This window comes from Artemia franciscana, chromosome 5 (genome assembly GCF_032884065.1).
Source record: "Artemia franciscana chromosome 5, ASM3288406v1, whole genome shotgun sequence".
NCBI lineage: Eukaryota > Metazoa > Arthropoda > Branchiopoda > Anostraca > Artemiidae > Artemia > Artemia franciscana.
In genome coordinates, this window is record NC_088867.1 from 60,485,954 (window position 1) to 60,499,695 (window position 13,742).

General features: G+C 34.9%; 1 protein-coding gene across 1 annotated transcript in view; it reads right to left on the reverse strand.

The window, feature by feature from the left end:
- Positions 1 to 10,193: 10,193 nt before the first annotated feature.
- LOC136027780 (poly(A) polymerase type 3-like) overlaps positions 10,194 to 13,742 on the reverse strand; it is a 40,365-nt gene continuing 36,816 nt past the window's right edge. Inside the window, exons 9-11 of the mRNA XM_065705242.1 lie at positions 13,282 to 13,406; positions 11,372 to 11,464; positions 10,194 to 10,421 (exon numbers count right to left, since the gene is read on the reverse strand). Of these exons, the coding sequence (XP_065561314.1) occupies positions 10,320 to 10,421; positions 11,372 to 11,464; positions 13,282 to 13,406 (320 nt within the window). The 3' untranslated portion in view covers positions 10,194 to 10,319. The remainder of the gene's footprint in view (positions 10,422 to 11,371; positions 11,465 to 13,281; positions 13,407 to 13,742) is intronic.

The following is a 13,742-nucleotide window of genomic DNA, read 5'->3' on the forward strand; positions in this document are numbered from 1 at the left end:
CAAAAGAGCTATTTATTCTAATTAAACAGCCTTTGTGATTCAGGAGTCATTCTTAAAAAATTGGAACAAAATTCAAACTTTAGTGTAAAGAACGAGGTATTGACGAGGGGCGAACCCGCTCATACACGTAATAAAAATATACGAATATAGATGTTTGTTACCTAAGTGAATTTGTAAGTTACGTATATTTATTACTAATAAAACTTTTGTAAATAAAATTAAAAGTTCTAGTGGCCTTCTTAAGTAATTAAAAAAATTGGAGGGCAACTAGGTCTTCTCTCCCACCCCTTTTTTCTCCAAAATCGTCCAATCAAAAATTTTAGAAGGCCATTTCGCCAAAAAAATTAAATTAATATGTAAATTCCGTTTTAACTATTCATGTACGGTGAGCCAAAATCAAAACCTGCGTTAATTCAAAAATGTTCAGAAATTAAATAAAATACAAGTTTTTCAAGTGAAAGTAAGGAGCAACATTAAAACTGAATAGGAATAGAACTTATTTCGTGTATGAGGGGGTTAGTTCCCTCCTCAAGACCTCCTTCTTTACGCTAAAGTATTTTTAGTAATTTTAAAAGAGCTATTTATTCTAATTAAACGACCTATGTGATTCAGAGGTTATTCTTAAAGAATTGACGTATGGAACTGACGTATGAAAAATAAAAAGAAAAAATTCAAATACAAACAATACAATAGCCTACAAAAACAATACAATACAAAAAACAATAGCCTACTTACAAAAGCTAAGATATAAACCCCCAGCATTCAGTTATCAAACAGTTTTTGGTAACGAAAAGGAGCGACCCGGCTTAATAGTAACCGATTTACCCATCAAAAGCTACGAGCCTGATAAAATTTGCCTTGTTTTAGAAAATAGGGGGAAACAACCCCTGAAAGTCATGGAATCTCAACGAAAACCACACCATCAAAGTCAGCATATCAGAGAACCCTTCTGTAGAACTTTTCGGCTCCCATCTACAAAAATGTGGAATTTTGAATTTTTGCCAGAAGACAGATCACGGATCATGTTTAATTTTTTTTTTCCAGAGGTGATCATATTGATCCAGTGATCATGCAATGTTACAAGAGAGCTCATTTTAACCGAAGTTAAAAGTTCTAGTACCCTTTTTAAGTGACCAAAAAAATTGGAGGATACCTAGGCCCCCCCAGGCTCATTTTTTCCCAAAGTCACCGGACCGAAATTCTGAGATAGGCATTTTGTTCAGCATAGTCGAAAAACCTAATAATTATGTCTTTTGGGACGACTTCATCCCCCCCAGTCCCCGAGGGAGAGGCTGCAAGTTACAAACTTTGACCATTGTTTACATATAGCAATAGTTATTGGGAAGTGTACATATGATTTCAGGAGAATTTTTCGTGTTGAAGGGGGGAGAGGTTGGTCGGGGGAGTGAGATTCTTTGGAGAATCTTTGCATGGAGGAATTTATCATGAGGGAAGAGAATTTCCTTGAAGGGACTGCAGGATTTTCTAGCATTATTTATCATTATTCTTATTTAGCATTATTTCTATCATTATTTATTTGTTTTTTTAAATTACTCCGTATGTGAAAGGGGTAGTTCCCTTTTCAATGCCTCGCTCTTTACGCTAAGGTTTTTTTTTTTTATTTTTTTAATAAGTGGAGTTGTGAGAAAGAGTTAAACTTTAGCGTAAAGAGCCAGCTGTTGAGGATGGGACAATCCCCTTTAATATACGAAATAATTTCTGTTCGTTTTAAGTTTTAATGTCGCTTTAACTGCTTAACTTGCAGTTAAAAAGCTTGTTTTTTATTTAATGTTGAGCAAGGCTGAAGCGTTGGACGGGTATTCTTTAACAATGTCGACAGTTTTGAACTTGGTTATCAAACACCAAATATTTAATGCCTTTAGACTGAATTGTTTATTAAAAGTAACGCATTATCAAAGTAGTTTGTTAAAAGTAAAACATTAGAATTACTAGAAAATAGGGGTATACACCCCTTAAAAGTCATACGATCTTAAAGAAAATCACACCGTCAGATTCAGCGTATCAGAGAACCTTAATGTAGAAGTTTCAAGCCCCTATCCACAAAATTGTGGAAATTAAGAAAATCGAAGATTTTTTTTTTAATTGAATATTTTTATTCTAATTTTGAATACCGAAAACCAATATATTCGACGCGTTTATACTTGATAACTGTAAAAAAATTAAATCTTTTTCTAAGTAACAACTTGATAAATACAATTACTCCTGGAAAAGAATGATAATAAAACCAAAAAAGCAAAAAAACGTATCCGTTTAGAATGAAAATACAAAAATTCCCAGCGTTCCGTTCAGGAGAAACATTTCTGATTATAGTGGCTTCATATATCAGCTCATGGGTACTCCTACAATGCAAGCAAAAGTTGGCGGCATATTTTTACCGAAATCATCCCTTATTAAGTTGTTTCCTTGTGTTTTCTATAATTATACGGACTTTCTTGTGAACTAATTACTAATAAACAAACACATATTTAGGATCACCTTAAAAAGCTGATTCTTTGATTGAATGTTGTCAATAGTTAGGCTCTTATACTTCCGCTATTGACAAGGATCTGTATTTACTGACCATCCATTTCTACAATTTTTTTTTGGCTCCAACCATATCATATAAAACAAATGTTTGTGCCAAACTGGAAAGGAGTCACTCAGTCACAAACTAGAACTTATATGTTCCTTATTATGGATAAAAGTCTATTAGCAGGCAGCCAAAAAGGGAGCACACATTTTTTCGATGGTTTTTCCCTATTCAGTTCTTTTTCCTTTCGTTTCCTTATATTTACTTAATAGTCTCAAATTTCTAGGGGGCCGATGATCAGCCCAGCCCCTGCCGGTACCCATGGTACTGAGAAGGGGGCAACCCCCTCATATTTGCAATAATTTCTGTTTGTTTTAAGTTTTAATGCTGTTCCTTACTTTCAGTTGGAAAAAAACTTTTTTTTTTACTAACAACCACAAGCCGAAGACATACGATATCTATCATTTTTTATCACGTAAAATCATAATTAAGAAGCTGCTTATGATAATTATAAATGCTAGGATTGGCCGAAAAATAACATAAACAAATTACTGTTTATATCGGCCATTACTCAACGAAATTCTACCTTTAGCGTAAAGAACGAGGTATTGACGAGGGGAAGAAACTCCCTCATATAGGTAATAAGAAGGGGGCTCAACCCCTGGTCAATACTTTGCTCCTTATGCTAAAGTTCGAATTTTGTTCCAATTCTTTAAGAATGCCCCCTGAACCCCAAAAGCCTTTAATTAGAATATATAGCTCTTTTGAAATTACTAAAATACTTTAGCGCAAAGAGCGAGGTATTTTCGAGGGGGTTAAACACCTCATACACTTAATAATTTATGTTCGTTTTGACTTTTAATTTTGCTCTTTACTTTCAGTTGAAAAAACTTTTATTTTTAATTTAATTTCTGATTATTTTTAAATAATGCTGGGAAATCCATTGCCCCCTTCATGGAAATTCTCTTTCCCCATGAAAAAATTTCCCCTGCCAAGATCCTCCGAGGTAATCCTCTCCCCCCGACCCCTCACCAGAAAAAATCCACCCTAAAAATGTCTGTATACTTCGCAGTAATCAATACTATATGTGAGCAATGGTTTAAGTTCATAACTTGCACTCCTTCCACCGGGGACTTTAGGGAATTCTGTCGTCCTCAAAGACGTAGTTATTGGATTTTTCGACTATGCTGAAAAAATGGCTGTCTCACAATTTTTGACCCAGTGAATTTGGGACAAAATGAGCGTGGGAGGGGGCCTAGTTGCCCTCCAATTTTTTGGGTTCTTTAAAAGGGGCACTAGAACTTTTAATTTCCATTCAAATGAGCCCTATTACGACATTTTAGGACCATTGAGTCAATACAAACACCCCCTAGAAAAAGAAAAAAAAAACAAATTAAACACGCACCAGTGATCTTTCTTGTGGCAAAAAATACAAAATTCCACTTTTTTGCAAACAGGAGTTTGAAACCTGTGTAGTAGGGTTTTCTGATACGCTGAATCTGATGATAATATTTTCATTAAGATTATATAGCCTTTAAGGCATGTTTCACCCTTTTTTCGAAAATAAATCAATTTTTCCTAGCATGTAACTTTTGATGAGTAAGACTAAAATTGATGAAACTTGTATATTTAAAATTGCCATAAAAATATAATTCTTTTGATGTATCTATTCGTATCAAAATTTCGTTTTTTTTTGAGTTTCGGTTACTATTGAGCTGAGTCGCTCCTTAGTTACAATTCGTTACCACGCACTGTTTGAAACGCAAGTTAAATAGATTTTGGCTTCCTAGGTCGATTTTAGACACAGTTTTTAACAAGTTTTAATAGCAGTTTTTCATTATGGAATTTTGTTTAGTTGAGGATGTGAATCTTACTCAAACAAATGAAACGGAAATTTCCTTTTATCTATAGAGCTGAAGACAATCTGACCCCCCCTTCTGTTCAAACTGTGAAAAGAGACGAATATTAATTCATCATCTTATTACAGAAGATTTATTGGCTTATACTCTTTTTTACTGCTAGTTTATTTAAATAATTATATCTTGGTCTTACTGAATCAAATTCTATATTCTTGGCAAAAGCATTTTAATTACCCATGGTGGGGGGGGAGTCTAAGTATGTTCCCCTTGATAAGGGTGTTATTTTCATTTCAAAAATATACTACCACTACTAACAACAACTCAACGCAGCACCATGCCACCTGAGGTCAACACTACTGCCCATATTCGTCCTCCATCCCAATCTCAAAGCCTCCCTTCCAGAAAGTTCCCGTTTCCTTTAAATCTTTCCTTATGATATCCTCCCACCCAAGCCACGGATAGCCTGCTCTCTTTTTAACCCTAGACGGTTGGCCAAAATGGACGATCTTCGGCAATCTGTCAACCTTCATCTGCAGAGCTTGCCCTATCCATTTCAACCTTTCTGTGATTATAGCGCTAGAAAGCGGGATTAAACCACATTTTACGCCTGAATAATTAGTCTTATAGACATGCAGATATTTTCGGGGGAGGGGTTTACAAAGAACTCTAAAAACGCATCAAAGTTTTTTTCTTATATTCATTTTTGTTACATTTCTACGAGTCGGACAGTCTCTTCGAGGGGTTCAAACCCTCTACCTACCCCTTTGGATACGGTCTTGAGTATGTTGTTCAATTTCAGTTTTTTCAGCTCAATTGGCTAAAATTAATGTACAAGAGGAACGGCTTGCCAGTTTATATATCAACTTCAAATTCAGTTTTCTAAGCTCACTTGTCTATTTTTGCGTTTCAACTGAAAAGAAATTTAAATTAATCACCCCCATGCTCTTTTGTATCTGAAACATTCATACCATATGAGTGTCTCTTATTGGGATTAAATAAGAAATCTAGTTTTTTTAACTTAAAGTAAGGAGCGACATTAAAACTTAACATGAACAGAAATTACTCCGGATATAAAATGGGTTGTCCCCTCCACAATCCTTTGCTCTTTACGGTAAAGTTTTTAATTGTTTTAAAAAGTAGAATTGTGGCAAAGAGTCAAACTTTAGCGTAAAGAGCGAGGGATTGTGGAGGGGACAGCCCATTTCATATACGGAGTAATTTCCGTTCGTTTTAAGTTTTAATGTCGCTCCTTACTTTCAGTTAAAAAAACTATATTTTTTTATTTAATTTCTGAACATTTTTGAATTAATGCAAGTTTGATTTTGCTCTCCGCACATAAATTATTAAAATGAAATTTGCATATTAATTCTTTTTTGGCTAAATGGTTTTTTCTTAGTTTTGATCAGACGATTTTGAGAAATAAGGGGTGGGGAAGGAGGCCTAGTTGCCCTCCAATTTTTCGGTCACTTAAAAAGGCAACTAGAACTTTTAATTTTTAACGAACGTTTTTATTAGTAAAAAATATACGTTACTTAAGAATTAACTTACGTAACAAACTTTTATATTCTTATATTTTATTATGTATATGAGGGGTTTTATCCCCTCGTTAATACCTCGCGCTTTACACTAAATCTTAAGTTTTATCCCAATTCTTTAAGAATGATCCCTAAATCAGAAAGGCCTTAGAATAAATAGTTGAAATTAGAAAAAATACTTTTGCATAAAGAGCGAGGTATTTATCTCCTCCTAAATACCTCGCTCTTTATGCTGAAGTATTTTTAGAACCCCTCATATGCGTAACAATCTCTGTTCGTTTTAAGTTTTAATGCTACTAAGCAAAAAAGCAAACTTTCGCATGCAAACCGATTAGGGTTCGCGTAGCGCAGGTGCCGATCTCCTGATTCTCAGCCCTCGGCCGGGGTGCAATGCGTGGTTGGGGGCAAGCCATCCGACGCTTTCCCGTGCTTTTCCCTAGATTTCTCTAGGTACCCATTTGAAGCTGGGTGGACTTTTGGCTTGTCTTACGGGGAAACGCCACTAACCCTCGTCCTAAACCAAACGGTCGGCACCACCGAGATTCGAACCAGCGACCCTTCGCTTGTGAGTTCGGCGCGTTAACCACTCGGCCATGGACGGACAGTCCATGCTACTCCTTACTTTCAATTGAAAAAACTTTTTCCTGTTTATTTTTTCATTGTTTTTTTTTATAGTAATGCTAGAAAATCCAGCGTCATTTTCATTGAATTTCTCTTCCCCCCTGACATATTCCTCCAAGGAAAGATCCTCCCACATATCCCCCTCCCCTCAACCCCACCCTCAAATCAAAAAATCCCCCTGAAAACGTCTGTACACTTCCCAATAACCATTACTATATGCAAACACTGGTCAAAGTTTGTAACTTGCAGCCCCTCCCCCAGGGAATTGTGGGGGAGTAAGACATCCCCAAAGACATAGTTATTATGGTTTTCGACTATGTTGAACAAAATGGCGATCTCAAAATTTTGATCCGTTGACTTTGAGAAAAAATGAGCGTGGGAGGGGGCCTAGATGCCCTCCAATTTTAAAAAGGGCACTAGAACTTTTCATTTCCGTTAGAATGAGCCCTCTTGCGACATTCTAGGACCACTTGGTCGATGCGATGACCCCTGGGAAAAAAAACAAAAAAACAAATAAACACGCACCCGTGATTTGTCTTCTGGCAAAAAATACAAAATTCCACATTTTTACAGATAGGAGCTTGAAACTTCTACAGTAGGGTTCTCTGATGGTGTCATTTTCGTTAAGATCCTACGACTTTTAGGGGGTGTTTCCCCTTATTTTCCTAAATAAGGCAAATTTTCTCAGGCTCGTAACTTTTTATGGGTAGGACTAAACTTGATGAAACTTATATATTTGAAATCAGCATTAAAATACGATTCTTTTGATGTAGCTATTGATATCAAAATTCATTTTTTTAGAGTTTTGGTTACTATTGAGCCGGGTCGCTCCTTACTACAGTTCGTAGCCACGAACTGTTTGATTACAAGGGGCTTAAACAGCCAAACAGGGGCTTAAACTCTTTCATATACGGGGTAATTTCTGTTCGTTTTAAGTTTAGATCTTTCTCCTTACTTTGAGTTAAAAAAAAAGCTTTTTTTTATTTAATTTCTGAACATTTTTTGAATTTAAGCAAATTTTGATTTTGGCCCTCCGCACATGAATACTTAGAACGAAATTTGCATATTTTTTTTGGCTAAATAGCTTTTTCTTAGTTTTGATCGGACGATTTTGAGAAAAATGAATAGGGGAGGGGGCTTAGTTGTCTTTCAATCTGTTGGTTACTTAAAAGGGCAACTAGAACTTTTAATTTTTTACGAACGTTTTTATTAATAAAAAACATTCGCAACTTCCGAATTAAGTTTCGTAACGAACTTCTATATTCGTATATTTTTATCACGTGTATGAGGGGGTTTGGACTCTCTTTAAGACCTTGTTCTTTGCACCAAAGCTTAAATTTTGTCCCAATTCTTTAAGAATGACCCCTGAATCACAAAGGCCGTAGAAGAAATAGTTGAAATTACTAAAAGTACTTTAGCGTAAAGAGCAGGTATTTAGGAGGAGATGAACCCCTCATATGCGTAAAAATTTCTGTTCGTTTTGTTTTAATGCTACTTCTTACTTTCAGTTGAAAAAACTTTTTCATATTTATCTTTTCATTGTTTTAAATAATATTAGAAAACCCTGCGCCCCCTTCAAGGAAATTCTCTCCTCCCATGAAAAATTCCTCCATGGAAAGATCCTCCCAACTAAGCCCTCCTCTCAACCCCCTCCCCTATCCAAGAAAAAATTCCCCTGAATAACCATTCCTATATGTAAACACTGCTAAAAGTTTGTAACTTGTAGCCTCTCCCCCGGGGACTTTGAGGGAGTAAGTCATCCCCAAAGACATAGTTGTAAGGTTTTTCGACTACGTTGAATAAAATGGCTCTCTCAGAATTTTGATCCGGTGACTTTGGGAAAATAATTAGCGTGGGAGGGGGCCTAGGTGCCCTCCAATTTTTTTGGTCACTTAAAAAGGGCACTAGAACTTTTGATTTCTGTTAGAATGAGCCCTCTCGCAATATTCTAGGGCCAATCGGACGATACAATCACCCCTGGGGACAAGAAAAAAACCAAATAAACACGCACCCGTTATCAGTCTTCTGGCATAAAATATGAAATTCCACATTTTTGTAGATAGGAGCTCGAAAATTCTACAGTAGGATTCTCTAATACGCTGAATGTGATGGTGTTATTTTCGTCAAGATTCTATGACTTTTATGGGGTGTTTCTCCCTATTTTCCAAAATAACGCAAATTTTCTCAGGCAGGGAACTTTTGATAAGTAACACTAAATTTGATGAAACTTATATATTTTAAATCAGCGTAAAAATCCGATTCTTTTGACGTATCTATTAGTATCAAAATCCCATTTTTAAAGTTTCGTTTACTATTGAGCCGGATCGCTCCTTACTACAGTTCGTAACCACGAACTGTTTGATTACAAGGGGCTTAAACAGCCAAACAGTTTTCTTGACTACATTATGGTACTTTATGAACAGAGAAAAGAATTTGTGAACAATGACAGAGCCTACTAAATTTTTGTGTTCCAGTTGGGCCCTTATTTCGTAGCCCAAACAAAACTTTAAAGATACATTTCAAACAATTTGCCGAAGCGAACTAGCAGCGAGTAGTAACCGAAAGTCTAAAAAACTGAACTTTGACATCAATAGGATGTCAAACTCAATGTATTGAGTCAATTGTCAGTGTATGTCAATTGTATGTCATTGTATGTCATTGACAGAGTCATTGTATGTCAAGATGCAAGCTCTTTTTAAGGTAAAACGGAAGATTTTTTTTATAATATGGACTTTAACCAGCCTGATACTGAAAAACATGAAAACTCATTTAAAACCTCAAGTTTAGCAGGCTTTGAATAGATTGGGTTGGAGGAAGAGCGTTCGTAGCTGTGTTGGTCTCAGGCAGCTTAATGCTGCAGTGTATTGTGAGTAGTATTTCCTGAATCGATTTAAATGAGTTAAGTGAATACTCAGCAATATCTTGCTTCTTAATCGTTTGTATCTATTTTTCAATCAGTGCTCGCATTTTGACATCCCAAGAAACCATAAGATCTTTCTCACATTGTTAAGATTACCTGCTTATGATCCCCAGTGCCCATAGCACAGTTTTATTGTGACACCATTCCCAGTCGATTGCTTACTCCTTTCCAATTTACATTCGTTTATAGATAGAATACCCCCCCCCCCCCAAAAAAAAAGCTATAGACGAAATCAAAACGAAGATTCTTGCAAAAGAGTGCCCTTAAAGTCTTAAACAATTGAACAAGGGACAAAGATTCAGACCTACACGATTTAAACCAATGACACTTTATCCCTTAGTATCACAAGCTTTAAACAGAAAACACATGATATTGCCTGGCTAAACTGCAATGAAACCAGAAGTTGAGAGCGCACAACATGCGCAAATGTAATCAGAGAAGATAGGGGGATCCATTCAGCCAACTTCATCATATAATGCAATGGAAAATATCTATTCATAGTTAAACACAGAGTCCCCCCCCCAAAAAAAATGAGTTGGACCCTCCTTGAATGGAATTCTTGATACATACCTATAACCTCTTCTACAATACAAAACTGATGAATTATTTTGCTGATTGAGCGGGTCGTACAGCATTACATTTGGACAACCCAGATGGGTTGGTCTTGGGCCTAGAAGGTCAATTACGGTCAATTGTCAACATCCTATACCAACCAAAATAAAGAAAGGTGAATTTGAAAAGGGTATATTTGTCAAAACAATGGAAAAATGCGGCAACAAAACGATGGACAAACAAATCAGAAAAAAGAGATAAAAAGATACAGTTAGAGTTACCAACTAAAGGAGGTCACCAACTTAAAACACTGGAACACTTACAGAACTGTCGTTTCTGTCTCGCTTGGCCGTCAATGTAGGAAGGCTGGCATCAGATGGTCGCTTTCTAATCTTAGTATCGACCTAAAAAGAGAAAAGAAAATTATATAAATTTATATATATATATATATATATATATATATATATATATATATATATATATATATATATATATATATATATATATATATATATATATATATATATATATATATATATATATATATATATATATATAAGTAAATGAATTTAAATCAATTTGAATAACAAATGCAACAAACACGAAACCCAGGAAACTCGATAATCTCCCACCCCTCCCCTTTGAAAGGACTTGAACAAACTCAAGATTTCAGTAAAAAGTTCTCTATAAGAAACAAATGGTACAACCTCCGACTAAACCTGTCAAAAACCTTCCAGTTGACTCAAAACTTACTAGCAACTGCTCTATTTTCTAGCCTAACCTGCCCTGCTTTCTTATGAAAAGTCTTTCTTTTTGTCTTTAAAACCAAATGTATGTTATACCACAAAACAGTAACTATTTTTACGAAGATGTATGCCATATTTAAGGATTAACTTTAAAATTTAGATATAAAACCATTACATTTTGCCTAGTTTAGAAATTCTATCTTTTTTTATAATAAAAGAAAAGATTAAAGAAGACACGAAAACCCTATTCATGTCAACTAACTACGAAGAAATTTATTCATCGGTTTACGCAAAACATGAGATGCCTGTGGAAACCAAAAGGCATCTAAAAGAAGAAGGTCATATCTATATTCAATACTAGTTAGAGGAATTTAATTAAAGTACGGTTGGGTCCAAAACCAAAGACCGCATTGTGCTTTTATCGTCAGAATGCCTTAAAAAGAAATTATTTTGGAAATAGAATAGAAGCCTCATTTTCTTTCATGATTATAAAAATGTCACATTCAACCTCTTGTGTTTGGCCAAGATAATAAACATTAGTTTTTGCGATCGCTCTATGTCACTTGGTAGATTCCAAGTGCCATAAAAATAAAAATAAAGCAGCTTACGCCTGGGGGTGTTCCTGAGGGTAGAGTCGCTTCTGACTGTCTATGGCCAATATCACTAGTTGAACTACTGACCGATATGGAGGAAGATACCGCCTGCAAAAATTAAATATACTTATTAAGAAAAAGAATAATAATAATAAAAGCTCACCATTGATAAAACAATTTTGATAACGGATTCTGTTTGTGTGTTCGAGTTTGTGATATTTATTAGTTCGCTCTCAGCTACATTATTTAAAATAGGTAACACAATGTTTTATGGATAAATAAAATGGCTAAGCCAAAAATTAAAATATGATTTCGTTAGCAAAAAACAAAAGTTTTGTGAAATATTTAGAGCTGTTTTCACAATCTACTTGGATATGAGGAACCTAGCGATACAAAAGTCGATTTGAATAGAATTTAGGGTTATTCTTACATTCTTTTCAGTAAGAGAAACTTAGCCATACGAAAGTCGTGGTGAAAGACATCTAGATACATTTTCTGCAAACTGCTCTGATGAGAGGATTTTTGAGATGGACATTTTCCTCAGTATGGTAAAAAAAATCTAATAACTATGTTTTGAGAATGAATTGACCCCCCCTGAGCCCGAGGGGAAGGGCTGCAATTTATGAATTTTTTCCATCACCTACATGTAGCATTGGCTCTTGAGAAGCATAAAGATACATAAGGAAGGGAGGATTTTCCGGTGGAGGTGCTTACGTGGGAAGATCCATCCATAGAGGAGTTTTTGCAGGGGAAGGAAACGAAAGGGAGGCTTTCCATGAGGAAGGGGGGGGGTGTATTTCCCAGCACTAATTAAAAAACTATTAGAAATTAAATAAAAAAACACTTTTTTGAACCAAAAGTAAGGAGCAACATTAAAACTTAAAACAAATAGAGACTATAACGTATACGAAAGGGTTGCCCCCTCTTCAGTACCTCGCTTTTTACGCTAAAGTGTTGTTGAATTTGTAAAATGTTTATCATTCTCATTAAACATTCCTTATGTATCAGGTGTCATTATTAGATAAATGGAACAAAAAGCCAAACTAGCGTAAAGAGCGAGGTACTGAGGAGGGGCAGCCCTTTCGTATACGTAATAATTTGTTTTCGTTTTAAGTTTTAATGTTGCTCCTTACTTTCAGTTATAAAACTTGGTTGTTTTAACTATGGATGCATTCTATAGAATCTAAAAGTAGAAGAATATCAACAAATTCATATTATATTTGACGTTTACTAACAAGAACCAAATAATGAAAATATTCTCTTATACAAAAAATATAAAAAATGGTTTAAATACAATGCTTTTAATTTAAAAAACAAATTCTTGTTACTGAGTAGTATCACAAAAAAGAAACTGTCCACTTGGTTTTTGGTCTCGTAGAGATTACCTAATTTCTGTCCTCGTCTATGGCCCAAAAACGTTTCTTGACTACAGTGATCCTTATACCGGCCCTGCGGAAGTTAGAAACGAATTTCAGACCCTATGTTCAGGCACAGACCAATCCACAGTGCCACCATAGGCTTTCATTTGCTGTTTGAACAATTGAGTCTTCTTTTCAAAATACACAGGACAAAATAAGATTTTATATATAGATTTTATATATAGTCTATGTATGTGCATAGACAAGAAAAATATTTGGGAAAGTGCCTATATATTGCTAATTGAAGCATTTCTTTGGCTAATAAAAATAATGAATAAACTAAAACAAGATTTTAGTCGTGATTTAGAAATGATTATACGTTAGACAGTTATTGTCCTAGTCCAATTATTTAGCATTAAATGAATATTACAGCTTAGTAGTTCCCAGTCTAATTTCCCAAATATATGGTAAAAGGCCAAATTTTATAAATCTTAAAAAGCAGAACTATGAAGTCAGAAGTGATGTAGCTTGTCTATACTAACAGTACTATACTACTAGAGTACTTACCAGTTTTTTATGCCTTTGTAGCACGGATATGGGTAGGTACTTCACCAATTCTTTCCTCTTTACATATTTGGCATCTATCTTCATTCCTTCTTTGAATTTTTGTTGCTGAGCAGCGGACTTATGTACTGCAACAAATAAATGATAATAAGTAAAAATAGAACTTTCTGGAAGCTAAAAAATTCAAGTTTGAATTACAGATAGATAAAAACTTCTTGGAGACTTGATATATAACTTGAAAGTGGCTATTAATTTCACTCCCGAGCTTTCAGTGATCCCGGTCTGGGACAGTGCAAAGGAGATGGGATCCTCTAAATATTTTTGCCTTCTAAATTACCTTGTATTTAGAAGAGAAGGGACCCACAGATTCCCACAGATATATATATATATATATATATATATTATATATATATATATATATATATATATATATATATATATATATATATATATATATATATATA